The 20,772-nt window shown below is 41.4% G+C and overlaps 2 protein-coding genes across 3 annotated transcripts in view; both read right to left on the reverse strand.

Annotated features, from left to right (window-relative positions):
* Nucleotides 1–139: 139 nt before the first annotated feature.
* Nucleotides 140–11,096, reverse strand: PROZ (protein Z, vitamin K dependent plasma glycoprotein). The gene is made up of 8 exons (XM_044428682.1): nt 10,767–11,096; nt 9,574–9,737; nt 7,878–7,902; nt 6,530–6,643; nt 5,518–5,649; nt 3,584–3,669; nt 2,404–2,518; nt 140–791 (listed from the first exon to the last, which is right to left on the reverse strand). Exons 1-8 carry the CDS (start codon nt 10,834–10,836, stop codon nt 238–240), a joined length of 1,260 nt encoding a protein of 419 aa, XP_044284617.1. The 5' UTR covers nt 10,837–11,096; the 3' UTR covers nt 140–237.
* A 1,681-nt stretch (nt 11,097–12,777) lies between these two features.
* The window catches only part of F10 (coagulation factor X), a 37,876-nt gene continuing 29,881 nt past the window's right edge, over nt 12,778–20,772 (reverse strand). The window contains exons 10-12 of one of the 2 annotated variants that reach the window (XM_044428677.1): nt 20,414–20,491; nt 20,024–20,065; nt 12,778–12,973 (exon numbers count right to left, since the gene is read on the reverse strand). In XM_044428677.1, the coding sequence (XP_044284612.1) occupies nt 12,896–12,973; nt 20,024–20,065; nt 20,414–20,491 (198 nt within the window). In that variant the 3' untranslated portion in view covers nt 12,778–12,895. Of the gene's footprint in view, nt 12,974–19,593; nt 19,702–20,023; nt 20,066–20,413; nt 20,492–20,772 lie in introns of those variants that run through there. The other variant, XM_044428676.1, reaches the window with a different exon arrangement.

Consider the following 20,772-nt stretch of genomic DNA (forward strand, 5'->3'; position numbering starts at 1 on the left):
GTAAAGTAACATTACAAACTCTAAAAAAAGCAGTTTTGTGAAAATCAGGCCAGCTAGTACCATATAGATAAAGCAACAATTTTTAAAAAGTGAAAGTTGGTGGTGAGTTATTTTAATACAAAGCATGGAAGAGGAGGAGTGGGGGCAAAAAACTTTATTTTAGCAGGTAAGCATACCTAATATTACAACCACCACTTGTACTCGAATGCATGTAAATGCCAGACCTGGTCATTCGCCTTATTCGTTTGCCACTGTCTTTGGTAAGTTTTTTTGTAAGTTCTTTATTTGTTGAAACCACATCATGTATCTTGAAGTCTTGGTGAATATCAGTGTTTTCCACTGACTGACTGCCGTTGCCCAGGGCTCTAAGATGCCAGTCAGAAACCAGGTGCCTTTATAATTGACAGCACTGAAACTCCCTTCAGTAAGTGGCTCCTCAGCTGCCCCCCATGTGTGGGCACAGAATTCCCTTGTGATCAAACTTCGGTTGAGTTTTCGTTGGCATTCATTTTCGTTGAGGTAGAAAACTGGCTGTTCAACGACTGCATCTGTTGACTGGGTTGCACCCCTTTTCCAGCCACTGAGAGTGCCTGTCAGTTTTGACATCAACACATGCTCTGCAAAGTCCCTCTCTGGAATGCATATGGGTAAGTGATGGCTATTGCAGTCAATATGCTTTTGAAGTTTGAGCAATGCCAGGTTGTTCTCAGCAGTGATGTGATCATGGCGGGGGTGTAAGTTTACTTTAGTCACCAGTATTTCTTGTCTAGCACTTTGCAGCATGCCGTTTCCTGGGTAGGTAATGATGTACTCATTGAGCTTTTGTTTTAAATGGACCACGTTGTGCAAATCGTTACAAAAAAAGATTCTGTCTATACCTGAATGCCATGGAATTAGGAAGGGAGCAATTTCCAAGTCATGATAGACTTTGAATAACTGATCTCATGTTAACATGTGCTATATTGCTTCTTCCCAAATTCACCTCATCTTTCAAGAGGGCTTTTTTAGTAGAAAGATGGAACCACTGATAGGTGGTATGTACTTCTTTCGCCACCCTTTCAGTTCTGTGAGTTGTATCTAAAAGGAATCATTTGCCACTGAAATGGCCATATGGCAAAATGGACTCCTTCCAGCCCCGAAATCTGCTCTTGAGCATTGGAAGACTTTCCAGAGAATGCCTGGTAGTGGCAAAGAAGGGGATGTTCCATGGTGTGTACAGAAGCTGCTCAGGGGGTCTAGGGTAGCCCTGTTTTTCTAGGGCAGAACAAGGAAATATGAAGGATGCACTTTCGGGGCTGGCTTCTGCTTGAGAGACCACTGTGGGTTTGTGGAGAGCAGCATGGATGTGTTTGGTTCTGCAGGATTGTGCTGGCAGGTAAGCTGATACCTGCCAGATATTTTGCACTACACCTGCCCTGGCCATTGACAAGACAGCTCTGGAGATGATGGGAGCTGTAGTCCCAAAAATGTGGAGGGTACAGAGCTGCCTATGCCAGGTTCAGGATGTTGGCACAGCTTGGGCTGTTTCGGACAGCAAAATGCCTTGGCCAGCTTCCACTTCCACACATGTAGTCGGGTGGGATTGGCGGGCGAGTGCTGATGAACAGCACCCCACCAAGCCATCCCCAAAGCAGCCTTTGCAAAATTCCCTATAATATGGACCCTGCAAGCACTCCATCAAGGGCTGTTTCTCATACAAGAAGTATTTGCATGTAGGACATGAGAATTCCACAAACTGCATGTAGTCACATCAGCCTTAAGTGAACATTATCTGAGTCACATATATGTAGTATTTAATCTTACGGTATCATGAGCTTAAGTCTGCCATTACTCAGAACAGCCTTACTCTTACTCGGGCAGAGTCCTGTGCAGCTGAAATGTTCTGAAAAACATCTGAAATGTTTACAACTTGAGAACTTGGCATACCCTTTCATGTTTACCTTGAACTTAGGTGAGTTTCTGCCATAGTGTAATTTTGTTATCTAGGTACTACCTGATTAAAGTTAAGTAGTTGCGTTCTGTTCAGAACAGTTCATCTGCAAGCTCTGCTGTGGAAAGCGGGAGTTCTCTCTGGCTTCCCAAAGGGCTCAGTCCCCAACGGCTTGGCCATTTCCCAGTTTTTGTGCCATTTCTCCTCATTCTAAAAGGTCCCAGTGCTTCTCCTGAGGCTTAGTTACAGTCAATAGGAGATTCAAGCTAAAACTCCAGGAATTTAAACTATTTTGTCCATGCCCTTTTATGTTTGCTCTACCCTCCACTAGAATCTGGCTCCCAGATATTTTTTCTATGGGGCATTTGGTCTGCGTGAACAAGAGACCTGCTGAGAGAAGGGGGCATGATCTACTGTGCCTCAGGAGCTTCCAGCTTCGTGGAACTGAGATAAAGGATCACTTGGATACTCACCAATCACAGCGATTCTGGGAGACAGCCAACCACATTCAGCAGTAGTCAGCACAAAATTGGTTTCCAGGAGAACACCTCCACAGATCAAATTTCCATCAGCGTTTAAAAGCAGAACCTTGAAATCAAAACAAGATAATATATGCAGCTTTTCTTTGATTAGGTAGAGCAGGGGTTCCTCTTTCATTTGCCATTGTGATAAATAGCATTTGATATGCCCTCTTTACAAGAAAAAGCACAGCTGAAGCAGACTTTTGTGGGTCAGATGGCCCTTAAGCCTATGAAAGCATTTTGGTTATCATTCAGGTTGAACAAAGAGAAACCTAATTTGTGGTGAAAGAAGATGAGCAACTGAGGTTAAATAACAGTGAAGACTACAGGCCTGAGATGCCTGCTTAACAGCAATGCTGAATAGTTGTGAAATACCCTGCTGTCTATATTTACATTGGGTTAAAAGTTTAAACTTTAGCTATAGTCCAATTGGTACTTTGAAAAAAAGTATCTTGTTAGAAGAATATAAAATAATAGGTTGTTTACAACAACCGGTTGTAAAATAATAGGTTGTTAGTTTATCTTAAATCACTCAATGCGCCTAACACACACACACACACACACACACACACACACACACACACACACACAGAGAGAGAGAGAGAGAGAGAGAGAGAGAGAGAGAGAGAGAGAGAGAGCATGTTGTATTTCAGTTGTGGGACTACTGTACAGAATGATCTCTCTGTTTCTCCTGACAAAATACATCTGTTTTCTGAAGTCCTAGCATTGTCAGGACCTGGTTATTTCAATGAGATTTTATTGAAATAACTTACCATTTTAATTATTGATGTTACAGTTATTATGATTTTATCTTGTTAACTGTTGGGCTGTGTGTGTGTGTGTGCGCACGCGTGAGCGCACGCTCACGCGCATGAAAACTGATTTACAAAGCCTCTGAAATGAGTATCTCTGAATACCTGTCTTAAACAAGTAGGCCCCAGATGTCCCAGAATGGGATGGTGTAAACTGGTGTCCTGCAACAGCAGGGGATTGGACTCAATGGCCTTCATGGCCCCTTCCAACTCTACACTTCTATGAGTCTACGAGCCTCAGCAGAGGCTTCAGGTGCAGCAATCCTAATCTCTTTTCTCTAACACAGCCAGGCAAGCCTTGGATTATCCCCTTTCAATACCTGCCAAGGGAAGCCTCCGCGGCCTTTTTCAGATGCATTCAGGGGTGCTGTTACATGGTCTTCAAGTCTGCCACAGGCACAATGATCTAAGGATGGCAAGTAAAATTGCAGACATCATACTCAATGGGTTGCTTCCACAAATAACTGTTCCGTTCATTCAGTGATAGCTCCATGAGTCCATATTGACCTGGTTCAGACAATGTACTGTGGCTCATTGCGGGTTATTTAACCCAGAGCAATCTGCAACACCCACAGTACTAGGACGTGTATCCATACTCAAGTGCTTAGAAGTGCTTACACTGCACAAGATAACTCTCACATAAGCCATGCTTGCCCACAGGCCCTTGTTTGCTTGACCAAACAACTCCCAACTGGAGACTGGATACGCAGAGTGGCCACAGCAACCCCTCATAGGCCGCCACGCTCTGAGACCTGGCCTGTTGTCACCAGTTGCTTTTGTTCCTCATCATCTTCCTCATAACCATTGCCACATGTTTGCTTAATGGGCTGAGAGCTCCTTCTTCCTACCACCACTGTTGGTTGGGCCACAGCAAGCGGACTGCAATGATGAAAAACAGGAACAAGTCTAGGAAACTTGTCAGTGGGTCCGTGCTGCAGTGCGGACTCTCGGCAGGTACCCTGCTTGTGCCAGCCTTGATGCCAGTCCTTCATTTTTATTAAGATGAGCAATCTCTTTAAAATAACCATGTTCAATCTTTTGCTGATAAATGCAGGCATACTTTTTCCAGTTTGCTATAGGCACTTGGTGGTTGTGTAACACCTTGGGCATTAGAAACCTCATAGGAATTAGGAATGAATACAGTGCCTGACTTTGCATTGTAATGAAGGCCTGGTACTTTACATCCAATTTAAGTTAATTTCAAAACAAATACATTTTCAACAACTTTTTTATTTAAACAAGTTTTTGGTTATTTTATTTGATATCTTGTTATGGATTATTTATTTTAATTTTTGTTTATTGGTTGTCCTTATTGGTGTGTGTGGATATATTTTATTATGTGATGGTATATTTTATTGCTTTATGTATTTTATTAGATCATCAATTGTTTTATTACATTGTACATATGTTTTTATTTTGTTTCAGCACTTGTCAGCTGCCCAAAGAACCTTCAGCTGGGGCAGCATAGAAATTGAATTAAATAAATAAAATTTAATAAATTAGAAATAATGCATGGTTTCTGTGTGAAATATATAATGCACCCTGCATCTATGAAACATTATGGGCATACATAGCCATCCAGCTGAGTGAGGGAATTTGGTGTAGGTTTGGTCATCAACAATCAGGGATACTGGGCAAGTTTTTGCTCCCCTCTGAAACATTGTTCCAAAGTGCAGCACCTTTTCTCCAAACAAGTGAATGGCAGTCATTGATTTACGATGGAAGAAAGAAAAAGATGTTACTTTAAATGCTTTAGAGTAGAGATGGGGGGCCTGATCCAAATGAGAACCTAGGGTAATGATAGAGAGTCTTTTATGAAGCTTAAATCAGGTCCCTTGTGCCTACTCTAGAGTATAAAGATATGTATAGATTACTTGATAAGGATGTAAATTAACACCTATTTTGCCATGCACCTACAGCAAAGGATCCCTGCAAATATAATCCTCACGGTATACTCTACTCCATCATTCTGATGGCTATTTTGCCAGTAGTTGTAATCCTTGTATAATACTTTCCCCTAACCCTTATAATCTAAAATCTCCTACACAAAATAATGTTAGTGATTCTTATAGGGCAAGCCCAGCCAATTTTATGGCTGGGGTAAATGAGTTTGTTCCCATCTGCTATATGGCTAGAAAGATATGATCTGGGGATGTCTAGGATCACATCTGTTTGCTTAACCATGGCACTATACTGGTCCATATATTGTTTTCTGGAATCCTCTCTCTCCTCAACACCATCTTTTAACACTCACCTTGGGGAATGCATGCTGTATTGTTTTCCCCAAGTTTGTACCCCTTGGCACATGAACAATCGTAGGATGTCAAGCCTGGATAGCAGAAATGTTGACAACCCTCATTCAGTTCATGGCGACACTCATTTCTACCTGCAAGACAGTTTTAACAGGAGGCAAGTATCACAAACAAATCAACAATAAGCTGAAATTATCTCGAACCAATCAACTTGGGCTTCCTTTCTCTAAATGTGTGTTGTTTTTCTGATCATTGCCTCTTTCTTCAACCTCTAGAGGCCATTCGCCTTGCCCTTTGTTTGTGTGATGTGAATGGCACCTACTCCTCTCATTAGTAGTTGGCTGTTTTCTCCATCAGACTGAAGCATCCAGGATCAGATGCAATCCAATGCACCAGTTCCTGGGGAACTTGGGCAGGAGCGGGTGTTGCACTCATCCTGCTTGTGGGATCCTGTGAGCAACTGGTCTGCTACAAAGTAATTCAAGTAGGAATACTATATATTGTAAAGGACAACATGAAGTCACTCCCATGCAGAATCCTGGCCTTCATGGTTAGAAACAGTGGATTGGTCCTAGAGTTACCATGAATGGATTTCAATTCATGATACTCTCCTGCTGCTAAAAGAGTGCAGTTTCATCTGCTCCTCCTTCCTTACCATGTGCCTTCCAAAAATTTGCTCTGGGAAGTTGGAGAACCCTCTGGAACAAAATAGGTATTGAAGTGGGGCAGGCTGCAGGGGAACGGCAAAAATTCCCTCCTCTCCCCTCCAGTGGGAACCTCTGCTGGATCTGAGCTCCTTCATTAGCCTAACTTTGCTATCTCTTTGCTTGTCAAAAGCCAGCTTCAAAAGGGTGCTGTTTAACACCACCTGTTGTTTACAAATTTGCAGTGACACCTAATCAGCTACTTAAACTACCAAGAACTATTGGTTGGCTGAGAATGAGAGATCTTTTGTGATTCCTTTACAGTCTTCTAGGAAATAACATGATGTAGAATGCAAATGATGCCTTTTACCAAAATTGCAGTTGCGTCCTTGGAAACCTTCTTTGCAGTCACAAATGTAACTGCGAATGTTGTCTCTGCATGTTCCATTGTTCATGCAGGGGCTTGAGGAACACTGCACACCTTCTGCAGGGAAAAGGTACCAGTAAGTACTTATAGATTGTGCTTTTCTACCTACCAGTAGGTGCCAACTGAATTATTTTTGTATCAGCAAACTTAGAAATTGCATTGATTAGTATTAGTGATGAAGCAAAGCCTTACAGCAATCATGTTAGCTGTTCCAAAGAAGTTAGTACCTTCTGAGCTGCTCACAATTCCGCTTCCCACCTATTTGCTTGCTGGAACTCCGGCGGAAAGGGTCAAAATGGACATTAAATCCATAACTAGCCGCTACATTTTAATTCATTTTTAACTGCAGAATATGCACATGGAATATGGAATTGAATTTTCCATTTTGCCTAATCAGTAAATTGTTGATTTGATGTCTATGCTTGTTACATCTATGATCTTATTCAAAAAAAATGTTTGTTTTGTGCCTGTATTGGATGCTGCAATGACTCTTTAATAAAGGATTACCTCATTTGGCCAATTGCTGATGGTGCAAAATGCAATGAAAGCTTCTTTGATACATCTGTTTTGACAATATCCAACTGTTGCTTCTTTTGGGAAGGAGGTTATCATACAGATAAATTTTGTACTGGAACAGTCTTTAATATCTGCTGATCTACATGCTGTATTACCTGCATTATTTTGCATCTAAAAAGTCTGATACTATAACAATCAAAGGATAAACACTGAGCCCCTGTAATGGAAAGGACTGAGGATTTTACAATGCTTTCAACATTTGAACAGGTGGCATATAGGTCCACCTTCAAATGGATACTTACTTAGATATCTGGTCTGCTTTTGTTGTACAGCTGCTAGTAAGTTGTATTTCATATATAGGTATTACATAGGTATTCACTGATATACAGACTTGTGTATTATATATAGAAAACTAAAAAGACATGAAAAAGATTTAAGTGGCTGTTTTGTCTGTAAGACAATGAATGAGTGTGTGGCGTTGTATCTGGGCCAGGGTGTACATGAGTGTATAGCAGCAGGTGTGATGTGTTTGGACAAACATCTCAGGGCCTCCTGCCAGAAAAAAGCAGCACTTTTGCCCACTTGAGACTGTGGACCAGCCCACGGCTGACATGTGGCCTTTTCTGGAGCCAGTTTGTCCTTGGACCCAAAAGGTTTCCCCATGCCACCCTCGCATGGACTCATCTGTAGCTATAAGGGGCCACTCCCACAAATTCCATCATTCTATAATGCAAATATACACAATTCTGAAAAGATAAGTGGAAAATTTACTTACCATAATAGCCTCTCCAGAACTGGTCCTGGAAAAAGATTGCAATTGTTCTGAATTTAATAGATCGTTAAAAATAAAGCTTACTATTAATATGTTGTGAAAGGATTACTATCCAGTTGCATCTGGGATTGGACAGGAAAGTGCTAATGAAGCAAGATTATCTGCTTAAAGTTCCTCAATAGCAGGAGTGGGAAACAATTCCATACGGAAGGCAACAGGTTCTCTACCCCTGCTATGGCACAGATACACTAGTGACAATTTATTAATGTTTTCCCACTGCTCCTTCACTTCACTCATGTAATGGTGAGTGAGGGGAGACATGCTACAGCAGTATAAAATTTGGGCATGGTGTAGAGAAAGTGGGGATGAATGACTGGTGCATCTCTAGATACTAGAATTTGGCTCATCCCACAATGCTGAATGGCAAGAGAGTCCAGCCAGATTAAAAGGAAGTACTTCACACCAACACACAGTTAAACAACGAATTTACTACCACAGTATGTACTGATGGCAAAGACTCCAGAGGCTTTTAAAAGAGAACCAGGCAAATGGATGGAGGAAAAGGCTACTAGTCAGAATGGCTTTATGCTGCCCTCTGCACCAGGCCCAATATGCCTATCAACATCAGTTGCTGTCACCTTCTTCTTGTAGGCATCCCACAGACAGTGGGTTGATCACCGTGTGAACAGGATGCCAGGGCTTGTTGGTGTTTGCTGAATCCAGCCAATGATGAGAGTAGATAAGGGTAGACACCTCTCCTGGGAACCTGCCCAGTGAAGAGTGGGTGTGCAGGAGTGAGGGAAAGGTAAGGAGAGGAAACTTCCCTTGTCTACTTATCCTGCCAGGAAATTTCACAGTCCACTTCCCAGGATAAATGACATTCCCAGGATGCTGAGACCACTGTTTCCCAGTGTATTAACAACCTGTTTGTGAACTATGCAGAGTGTACATAAAAGGGTGGGTTAGGACAAAATGCATGTAGCATTGAGGTACAGGCTGCCTGGAAGCCAAGTATGTAGAGAGAGCCAGGACTTTTCTGAAAGGGAGGGAAGGAGGAGTGTTTCGACTTGGAACCAACTCTTACTTGTTTTATTTATTGATTTGATTTGTACTCCCCTTTTTTCTTACAACAGATTCAAAGCATCTTACATTGTTCGCCTGCTGCTCTCAATCTTCTCTCCACAACAACAACCCTGTGAGGTAGGTTGGGCTGAGAGTTTGTGACTGACCCAAAGTCAGTCTGGTGACCAAGCAGGGAATAGAACCCAGATCACCTGAGTCCCAGACCCACACTCTTAACCACTACACCGCACTGGCTCTCTTGGCATGGACAGATGCTTCTCCCACCTCTCAAAGAGAACAATACACTGATTCATGCTGTAAAGGTCTAAGAAAGGAGTGTGCTTCCAGTTCCACCAAACTCTGCTGGAGAGGGAAAAAGCAATGGGGCAAGGCTTGCTCTCAACAGTGCACCAGCTTCAGGCTTTCCAATGGGACTGGCGCCTATTTACTCGCAATGTTGGAGTGACCTACCTGGAAAGCAGATGTAATGTCACTGCTCATGCACTTGCACCAATGCAAGAATCACGACACCTTTCATAATTAGTGTTAATTTTGCATATTTTAAGATTTGAGCCATTTAAATGCCAGCACAGTGGCTTGGTGGATATGTTGGGAAAAATCAGCAAAAAATACATACAGTCTTGGGGGTGTCTTCAAATGCTTCTCTTGCCTCCTCATATGAGCACCTTTCCTCAAGGCATTCTCTTTCCAGATTACCAGGGAGGATCTCTTCCAGAATGATGGTACCCGCACGTTTTGATCTTGCAATGACATCATTTGCCTCTCTGGCTGATAAGAACACTGAAGGAAGGATAGGTGAGAAGTCAACTACTTTTCCACAAAAACACAGTGCTTGATCCATTGCCTCCGTGGGCCCAGCCTCTCACCCACGGAAGGTTATGCATATTTAAACAGGAAAAAGTCCTCTGTTGTGGCAGGAGCTTGCTAGGAGCAGCAGAAGCAGCTTTCCCCCTGTCTAAACCTGGATTAGACCACATCCTTAACCATACAGCATTTCCATAAAAGGAAAATGGACTGGCTAACAGATTTTATTAATAGTTTTAATATATATACCACCTCTTATGGTTGGTTTTATCAACTGTCAGTCACAAATTATATTGCTTACACACCCATTCACTTCCCCACCACATATGCGCCCTCCTCATGAGGGCTAAAAATAAAAATAAAGAAATCCACAGATAAAACTTCTTTAAAAATGTTTAAAAAGCCCTCTCCACATAAATACACACTCTCACACAAAATTCAGTGATGTGAATGTGTATGTTTGCCTGTGTCTGCCCTTTGATAAACTCAGATCTTTCAAACACTATTTTCTTCACATCATGTAATTAACACATTTGCTGCTAAGTCGGCAATCCTGTAAATACTTAACTGAGAATAAATCTAACTGGATTCTCTGAGACTCAGCTATGGGGCAACATTTATAGGATTGCATTGTCATTTTATCTTGAACCATGAAAATGCTAAACCTTTAAAAAGCGCTCTTTTAACAAATGGGTTGGGTGGCAATAATAACTATTTCTGGATCGCACCTATATTCATATATAGTTTTCCTCTTTCTTCTTTTCTGATTTAGCTTTTCACTCGTGTGTCCTAACAATTAAATAAACCAGGTCTGTGTAAATCGCGGAGTTCCACTTTTGTGGTTCGGACAAGCTAAGTTTCCAACTAAACATCAACTAAAGATCTTGAGGAAAAATGCTGGGAGGGGATGGAGAGGATTAACTCTCCAAGGTACAGATTAAGGATAAGCCACAAATGCCTCCTATATTCTCATTACTTTTGGAAAATTAAAATAAAGTCAAATACCTGTCAGGTCTGCCTGATGAAAAATGAAGGCAAACAAGAGCAACTGTATTGTCCATTTCTGCATTCCCATGTTTTGTTTCCTTGGAAAAGTTAGTTGAATTTTGCTTGCCTAGCAGTTGCTCTTTGGTAGAGTTACTGGAAAAGTAAAGTTTAAAGTTCAGGAACTCATTTAAAAAGAGAGGGAGGCAACGAGGGAAACTAGTGTCAACAACTGGAGACTTTTTTAAAAAAGTAAGATTTCTCAAATGTCAACAGTGGTCATAAAACATTAAGGGATAAAACAACTTGTGGCGGGTTGGCTGGGCCAGCCAGTCAACCTCGGCAAGCGGCGCGAGAAAGTTTAAAGAAAAAAAAAAAAAGACTGCAGTCCAGAAATCAGTTACAAAGCATGCTCGGTTTAGTTGCAGGGGGAGAACAGCAAAAACTTCTTCCCCCAAGGTTTTTTCTTCTTCTCTCTTCTTGCTCTCCTCTTGCTCTCCTCTTGCTCTCCTCTCCCCCCTCACCACCGGCATCTGCTTTTATTACTTCACACTTTTTACCTAGGCATTTGAATACAGCCAATTAGCCATCGTACACAAGCAGCCAACACCTTAATGCTTAGGTTACAAGCCTTATATGGTTACAAGCCTTATATGGTTACAAGCCTTATATGGTTACATAGGTAAATTACAATACTCTTGGTCTTCGTGTGGTACGTGAGTACAGCATGACCCAGCAATGAATTCCCACACAACTTATCTTCCATTTCAAGTCATATAATTCTGACTGTCATTAGAAACATTGCCAGCCTTACACGATAAGATATTATACCAAAGAGTGTTCCTCAAAATCTTAAAAGGTTATTGAATCTTGAAATCTGTGGAGGGGGAGGATGATAACAGAAAAATCCAAAAATTTATCTATATGGACTTGTGGATAGGAATGTTCAACCAAAAGCCGGTATGCTGGGTTTTCTCGTCTCTGGATTCTTCAGCTCACTGCCGAATGGCATCAGTGGCCCAGAATAACAATCCTTTGACAACACCAACTGCAAGTATGAAACAAAGAGTAACAAAACATTTTAGACCAGTGGAGTGACTTCTTCTAAGACAAAATTGGTGGTCTCCCCAAAGTACTGGGAGGCACATTTCAGGTGGTTATAATATTAGCTGTACAGGCTTTAGCAATGGCCTATTTTGCTCAAAGTTGTTGTTCATATGCAGATTTCAAAGTATGTCCTTTCACTAGGCTTACACAACAGAATTTTGGCAAGTACTGTGAAAATCACCACCCTCCCTTTCACAGAAACAGCTGACAGTAGTTTTGGGTAATGTGGGGCACAGAAAGTAGTAGAGAGTTTTAAGCCAAAACACACAGCATACTTAGCACTTACTTTCATGTGGGGTGGATCTTTTGGATTCCATCTACTGAGGGAGGAGTGAGCTGCCCTTCTATCCCAATCCCAAACAGATGGTATGGAAATAAATTTGAGTGAAATTATTGCAGCTTACTCCACATAATGGGATTAGGGTTGGGATACTGACAAGCATAATTGTTCCAGCTCTGTGTCAGCATTGGCATTGAGACTGTAGTAGACAAGATTTAAAGTTAATGTTGTGTACTGTAAAACCTAGTCATGAATTCTTAGGTTTATTCTATTTGATAAAAGATGTAAGCAGAAGTGCTAACACTTCCTGAACCCCTACTTCCTACAGAATTTTGCAAATGTACACTGTAATTCCTTATTACGCTTACCTTTCCTTTTACTCACTGTCCTCTCTTTGCTTTGAAGTCTCTGCTGTAGCCAAACTTGAATGGGAGCTTCTTGCAGCAAAGGTTTGCTTTTGATATTCTGCAAAATTCTGCCTACCATATAAATCAACCAAGTTGTAGCATAGGTTCCTCCGGCACTGATTTAATGTGCCACATGGGGGAGCAAATGCTCACAAGCACATTCAACTGGACTAGGCTAGGTTTTTTTGTTTTGTTTTTCTGGGCTATACAGAATGAAGCAATGTGGGTGACTTACACAAAATTATTCGTGCAATTTCTTCATCCATATCAGAGATCCCACATTATTTGGCTTGTGTAGTTGATGCTTTTGCTAAGATCTGGCCCTGACAGTTTAGTCAACACGAATCAACACATCATCAGTCTTCTGAAGGAATATTTTGTGTGGAAAAAAAGCATGTTAAGCTCTTGCCTACATAAATTTTGCAGGGGTCCCCCTAAGGAGAGAGAAAAAAGCAAATGCTGGTAATGTGCTACAAACTGAAAATCATGCAAGTAAGAAAAAGGTTTTATATGAAGTTTCTTTTCATGAAACATTCATAAAGTATATCACAGTTTTAAAGGTCTTTTGAAAATGTACCCCTTCTTCATATTATTTTGCTCTAATCTCTGCATTAGATTACTGCAATTCACTCTGTGTGGGGCTGCCCTTGAAGACAGTTCAGAAGCTGCAGCTGGTGTGGAATTCAGCAACCACGGTGAATAAGCCATGGCGGATGGTTAGCCATGTTTGTTTCAGACTGACTTCTTGCATTGTCAGAAGACAGCCAGAGTGACTTCTACATGGTCAACAACCCATGTTGCTGGGTGCAGACAATATGAAACACAGATGGCTCACAACCTGCCTGTTGAGTGAACCTATCATTGTCTGTGATTCCTTTCACTCTCTGCAGTCCCCGAACGTCTGCAAATCTGGTCCAGAGGGTTGGCATGATGTAGAAAGCTGCATGCACCAGCAGAAATGGTCCTGGGAGCACCAGGAACCACCCAAAATTGCTTTCCATTCTGCAGATGGAACCCTCACCTGGCTCTCCAAGGGCCTGTCCTCGGGGACATCACTGATCGCAGCTCCTTAGCTTTGCCAGAGAGGCGAGCTTAACTAAGGATCCTTTAAGGATGCAGCCCTATGCAGGTTTAGAAAGAAAAGGGTTTGGCAGAAGAATGCTAGGAGTGGTAGGACTGGGGAATTGCACCCACGCGGGGCACAGTGACTGAGAAGTCATTGATTTCCTCTGAGTTTCCATTTTTTTAAAAAATAAGCAGCCGTGTCAGGTCTTACTGATAAAGCGAATGAAAGAAAAGAAACCATATACTCCAGTTATGAGTTTCAATTTATGCCCCCCTGGACTGCACCTTGTATTTTGCCCATAGAATAGTTGTTCCTTTGGTCCGGTTACTGAGTCCCATGGACCTTGGAAAGCATCCAAGGCTGTAGGATATTTTGGGTGCCCTGATTCAAGGTCAGAGGCGGAATTCTGGCCTTGGAGGAGGGAACTGGCCCCCCAGTTTCTTTCCTCCTTGCAGCTGGTGCAGAAAGAACTGTGCTGAGTTCAGGAACTTGATCTTTGGTGGGAAGGGAGGACACTGGAGAGGCCAGGAAGTAAATTATCTGGAGGCATCTCCGGTCTCCTTCCCTTCACTTCCAGTGCAGCTCTGGCAAAAAGTCCCATCTAGCAGGAGAGGAGCAAAGTAAGGGGGAGATGGCATCAGGTACTCCCCGGCCCCAAATAGGATGCTCCTAAACTCCTAAATTCAGGGACTTAAAAACATTGAGGGCACAATCTCAATTCTGAAGTTAAGAACTATTAAGAAAATGGAGGCAAGAAGATATAAATAAACAACTGCAAACTTATGTTATGGGGTTTTCTTCTTGCTGTTGTTACTCATTTAATGTAGTACAAGAAGTGTTCTCTGATGACCTGACCTCTGTCTTTTCCAGTCCGTTTGGAGGTAGAATCTTGTACCTCCCATCTATCATAGCCAACTGTAGTCCAAAACATCTGGGAGCATCAGGTTGGGGAAATCTGTGGTAAACATTTTGTCGTGTTTTGTTCTGTAGCTCAATTCAAAGCTCATTCATTTTGAAGTTCCCCTTCATGTGAAGTTGTTTTAATTTAGTATGGTGTATTTGGAGAGGCAAAGATTTATAGACAACCTGACTCTATCCAAGCACAGTTTATGAAATTTACCAACTGTGAGCACGATGCATGCAGTTAAATTGTATAATGTGCTAATTTGCTTCCCCACAAAGAGAAAAGGATAAGATTATGCCAACTATCTTCTAGCTTTGGTTTCAAAGTCAAACAATGAAATATCAGTGGATTGTACCCCAGAAGCACTTTTTGTGGGTATTTATCATTAAACATTTTGCCCTATTCCATTGTTTCCTTCGTTAGAACTGTCTCCTCAGCTTATTCATATGGGTGATCCCAGCTGATTAGGGATCAAGTTATAAAATCAGTGATTTTACTGATCACAATATAAAGCCAATAGATTTTCTGAGGATTAGCAGGCAGTTCTGCCTTGCTGTTGTCTCCTTCATGCTCAGAAATGCACAAACATTTCTGTGTACAATCATCTTACACCAGGACTGGATCTACAGTAGGTATTTTTACCCGCAATTTATTTATTTATTCTTCGATTTATATCCTGCCTTTTTCCTACAAAGGGATCAAGGCAGCTTACATCTCCTCCTCAATCTTCTCCCCACAACAACAACCCTATGAGGTAGGTTGGACTGAGAGTCTGTGACTGGCCCAAAGTCACCCAGTTGGCTCCATGGCCGAGCGGGGAGTAGAACCCAGATCGTCTGAGTCCCAGTCCCATGCTCTTAACCACTACACCACACTGGCTCTCACCAGTGTGAGATTTTAAGTTTTAAGATCTGATTCACTTGTATTTCACAGGACACTCACCCCAGCCTGTCTTCCTTGTGAGATTACTGCCATTATATTACAGGTTTTTTCAAACCAGTTATATCACAACTTTTTAACATGTTGCAGTGTCCCCCCAGTGTGTGTGTACACTAAACCTGAGGGTGTGTTCTGGGGCCAGGACAAGTGGTCTTGGAGAAGAAGAAGCTCCTTATGGGACTTGGCAACAGCCTCAATGCTGCTTCCCAGGTTCTCTCCCCTCCCCTTTGAAAAACTGACATTAAGAATGTCCTGTGTTTCCCCTTGCTTCAAGGAATAGCTAACTGAAAACAAGCTGGAATACATGTCCACTCAGAAATCAATCCCATTTCCTTCAATGGCCTTATTTAAAAGTAAACCATATTGATTTCAGTGATGCTCACTTTTGGGAAAAGGGGCTGCTTTTGCCAGGATAGGAAAGGGGGTACCAATCCTGCTGGTTTCACGCCATGGGAAGTGGAAGGGCAGCAACAACCATCACAACCTGCCCCTTATGTCCCCCTAACTCATTTCCTTCTCCATGGCTTTCTGTGAAGGGGCACAAGGAGCTGTCTTTTTTTTTAAAGCAATCTCAGCTCCCTCCTTCATATACCTGCAAAGAGGGGAAAAACAATGCTGTTCATGGGTTATTTCCCCTGCACAGATCTCCTTTCCTTCTCTTATAATGTCATCTGTGTGTGACTTGAGGTCATGCTTTCAGCGCAATGGAAGCTGCATGGGCATGTCTCCAGCAGTGGCAGAGCCATCTTGCAACAATGCCATGACAGAGCTCTCTGATTAATGAAAGGTGCGGTAGTGTGGATCCACTCTGGAGCTCCTTCTATACTGCCCTCACAGATGAAAGCAGTACCCAGTGCCGTCCACTTTGTTTCTGGCTCCTAGGCTTGCTACTGCAGAATCAGGCTCTTCAGGAAGCTCTTTGGATGAAGTCAGAACTATCCCTGAATTGCAATATTCCTGGGACTTCTAACATGCCAGGAGTTCCAGCTTTGTTTAAGCTACCCATCTAATTACAAGGCAGCAAAGTCAGAAAGCACCTATCTGTAAACAAGAAATACCAGTATTTGGTATTTCCTTGGAGTTATCTGAGATGTGATTCTCTTGTGATAATCCTGAGATCTATGGAGAGTTTGTATTCTTTTCCTTAACCTGAGGAGCATTTGGTAAACAGCATTAAATTCATGACTAATTGCCCCAGTTTAAATCTTCCCTAAAGTACACAAAAACAAAGAGCACATGCTGAGTTAAAGAACAGGCAGATTGTTCTGTATTAAAGGGGGCATATCCAACTGGGCCAGCAGGAAATGTGACAGCTTCCAAGCTCTAACCACCCAATTCTCAGAGAGGACCAGTAAGTAGGCCAAAAAAAAACAAAGCAAAACAATACAAAACAAAACAAAACAACCCCATGGCATTAAAGTGAAGAGATAAATTATTTTGGGATCCCTCCCATTTCAAGAATGCACTGGTTTAATGAACAAGAAATTATGTTTATTAACAACACAAAGAATTGTAGCCAAGTGCGTGAAGAACAAATGATTCTTTTAGCTTTATATGGTTGGTCTAGCAGACAGAGTGGGCAGGTAAGCCATATCTTGTTGGTTTACAGAAGCAGCTGAAAGCAATCCAAAGCCCCTCTCTTCCCAATTCACAAAAGATTCAGCATGGAGCCCCAAAACATAGCTTCTCTGAACTATGTATATACCCCTTGATAAAGTATTTGACTGTTTACCTCCAGGAAGTCTGGCTGCAAAACTAGCTTAGAACACAGAGTACGGTTAGTTGACATTTCAGAACAGGTTTAGGCACTGCATATTTACTCTGTGAAATGAAACCGAGATGAACAAATGGTAACTACATTCAGCCCTGTTCAGTAGGAAACGTGGGAGACTGGCCACTGCAGTTTTTTCTTTTCTTTTTTTGGTGGAACAACTTGGCATATCTTTAAAATGTATGGTATGCTGGACCACTTTGATAGAAAGATCACGTATGGTAGCTTGACTCCACAGCACTATGGTACCATCACATCACATGCACCATCATCATCATCATATTAAAATGGCATGTGTAGACTACCCATGATTTCATTTTAGGTTGTTTGAATGAGTGCAGAAAAATGCAGAGACTGGTGTACAGTTTTAGCCCATGAAAGCTGTACTCAGTCTTATGCATACTTGCTTGGTTTTAACTTCTGGCCCAAACTGTACATGCATATTTATTACACATCAGTTCCATCATCTGGATGCATTCCATCTCAGGAGGTTTCAGTTGCACAAGATTTCCTCTGCAGTTTTCTTTTTGGCAAGGTTAACCCTGCTTCTAACTTCATCAGAGAATCAAGCATGAGGAGAACAGCCCTTCCACAAAAACAATTTTGCAGCATATAGCATAAAACACTTCACTGGTAAATTAAACACATAATTTGCTCTAGAACTTTCAGTATGTTCCCTTGATAGCCTAATCATTCATTTCCAACTCCAGATCACTCTACTTACTGCCATTCTGGTCTGTTCCCTTTTTCTAACAGCCCAAAGAAGGAGAGAAGAAGATAGAAACACACACACTGAGGCCTTAAATTTTCACGGAGTCTGGATAAAGGGTGGATCCAGTAGAATGAAAGCTGATCCTCTTGACTGTGCAGGTTTTTACATGGAAGTTCCCCCATCAAATTAAACCATGGAAAGAAAAGGTTTGGTGCTTGCATGGCCTGCCATGGAACTAAAAGGCTTAAATCTTCGTTTTTATATGGAATGACAATAAAACCACTATAAAACACAGACGTGAATGCTGATTAGATGTTAATTCATGGACAGGGCAATTCTGTGTAAATATGATCAAAATCCATGAGTCAGATCCCTGTTTTTTAAATTTGTGTCACATTAGCATACCTGATCTGTAACTGTTATGGTCTAATTAGTGGGGGCAGTTATAATATGTGATCTGATGATAGTTGGGCGAAATATACACATTTATGAGGATTTGTTTTATTGGATCCAGCTTTTATTGATTTTTATGTGCTTTCTCTCCCTTCGCATTCTGCCCCTTCCTCCGGTACCCTATTAATTCTCTGGGACTCCATTTGCTCTCTTCTGTTGCTCTGTCTTCCTCTACTCCCCTCTCCCTTCCGCCCCCAATGTCACACCACATTCCTTCTTCTGCCACCCACAGGCTCTCTCCTTTCTCCTGTCCACAATCTGCAAGGTGCCCTATTCTCCCTCCTCCTTTACCCATTTCTTTTCTCCTCCTTTCATTGGTATTTCTCCCCAGCTGCTGTTTCTCTCCTCCTTTGGTCATTCCACTTTCCCCGTCTCCTGCCATCCGTCTTCCTTCCTTCCTTCCTTCCTTGGTCATTCCTCCACCCCTTCAGCCCTATGTTTATTTATTAGATCTTTAATCTGGCCTAATGACAAATATTCTCTAAGCAGATTACAAATAGTTAAAAGAATATGATACAATACAACAAAAAGCACAGTATATAGAAGGGTTTCTCTATCAAAGGCATTTATCATGCACTCCAGACCACTCATTCCAGGAGGTTTGTAGGGTCTTTTCACAAATTCATTGTCCTCCAAGGCCTCTCTGAGTGTTCCATTCTTTTTCATGGATTATTTGTAGTGTGAGGAATATCTGGTATCAAATTTTAAATGACAAACCAGAACAAAAATTTTATGGAACGATGAGAATCTGCTATCCTGCCGTTTTCTTCACTTCCACTTTGAGGTTGGCTAATAGAATAAATAGAAAGGCAGAGAAATACAACTGCCTGGAAAAAGTCCAGTGTACAGGATGCATTTTTCCTCTGCTATGAAAATGAAGGAGGCACCTCTGTACAGGTTACATCCCTCAGTAGGGAAACCCTTTGAATCATCATAAAATTTAAAAATTGTATATTTGAAGGGCCTGGAAGAAAGGAAAGGTCTTTGGTACTGCAAAGATAACCAGCCAGGTATCAGGTGCACCTTGTTAGGAGGGCTTTCCATAAACAGGTGTCATGACTAAGAAGGCTCTGCAGAGCAGATTTTAAAGGTCATATAAGCTACCAATACTTTATCATATGTGTAATTGCAAAGCATGTCACTTTGGCTTTCCTAATGCAATATAGTTTCTTCTTTTTCATAATAGAACTGTTGTGTCTTTAACAGTTGTATCACAGGCAAAAATTAAACCCCTTTCTCTTTCTCTTTCTCTTGCCAAGGAGATTCAACATCCTTGTACTTCTGCCTGACATGTAGACTGGAAAAAGTAGAAAAAACCTATTGGAAAGAAGGCGACAACTATAAAAGGGCTGCAGCTCATTTTAGACACAGTTTGTTTTTAAAAATTGAACTGGGAGGGTGGGAGTGGTGGAGGGTTCGGGTTTATGACACACTCATTAATATCAAGGCTGGAAAAGAAAAACATTGAGAACAAGTATTCCTTTTAAAAACAATTGCTTTAAGATATAATTTTATATCTATATAATTCATAGATTAGCATTTCTTATATAATTAACACCGATATAACAATATACTAAGAATATAACGTTGTAATATACATACAATTAAACTGTTAAATGATACAACTGGCAGTACCTACCGATAGCAACTCCTCCCAGTGTTGATCCGTGTATACAGTGAGCTGTAGTAAGCACATAACGTGGGTTCAGAATTGTTCCTCCACAGTACATTATTATTATTATTATTATTATTATTATTATTATTACATTTCTATGCCGCCGCTTGTCGAAGCCTCGGGGCGGCTTACAACACAATAAGATACATTGAAATACAATAGAACATAATAACTTACCAATAAATACAAAAATACAAAAAATACACTGAGATACAATAATATAAAATTAAAATTAACAGTATAAAATAAGTAAATAAAGAATATAGGAGGAGGAAAGAGAAGGGAGAAGAAGTTGCCCTGGCCAGATCATATATTTTAACAATTAAAATGATGTTTAAATAAAAAGGTCTTTACCTGGCGCCGAAAAACCAGTAACGACGGTGCCAGGCGGACCTCTTTGTACATGTATCCTTCCTTATTTAACAGGCTTGCCTGAAAGCAAGGGAAGCAGACACAAAAATGGAATAAATTCCAGCTACTAGGCAGTATCTAAAAAATACGTAATCGAGTTTCTGGGAGGAACATTTTAGCATAGTTTCTTACTGCATGTGGTACTGAGCTGCAGGCAGTAGGAGAGTCTGACTGACCTCGCAGTGATGCACCCAACCCTGTGAAAAGAGACTAGAGTGGGAGAAACCAGTGGCTGAATTGAGGCTGGCCACCTCTTGATCACTGAATGGAAGGCCTCCTTCTATATTCTGTAATGACTCAGC

The sequence above is a fragment of the Varanus komodoensis genome, unplaced genomic scaffold (assembly GCF_004798865.1).
Source record: "Varanus komodoensis strain SLA01 unplaced genomic scaffold, ASM479886v1 scaffold2, whole genome shotgun sequence".
Lineage (NCBI taxonomy): Eukaryota > Metazoa > Chordata > Lepidosauria > Squamata > Varanidae > Varanus > Varanus komodoensis.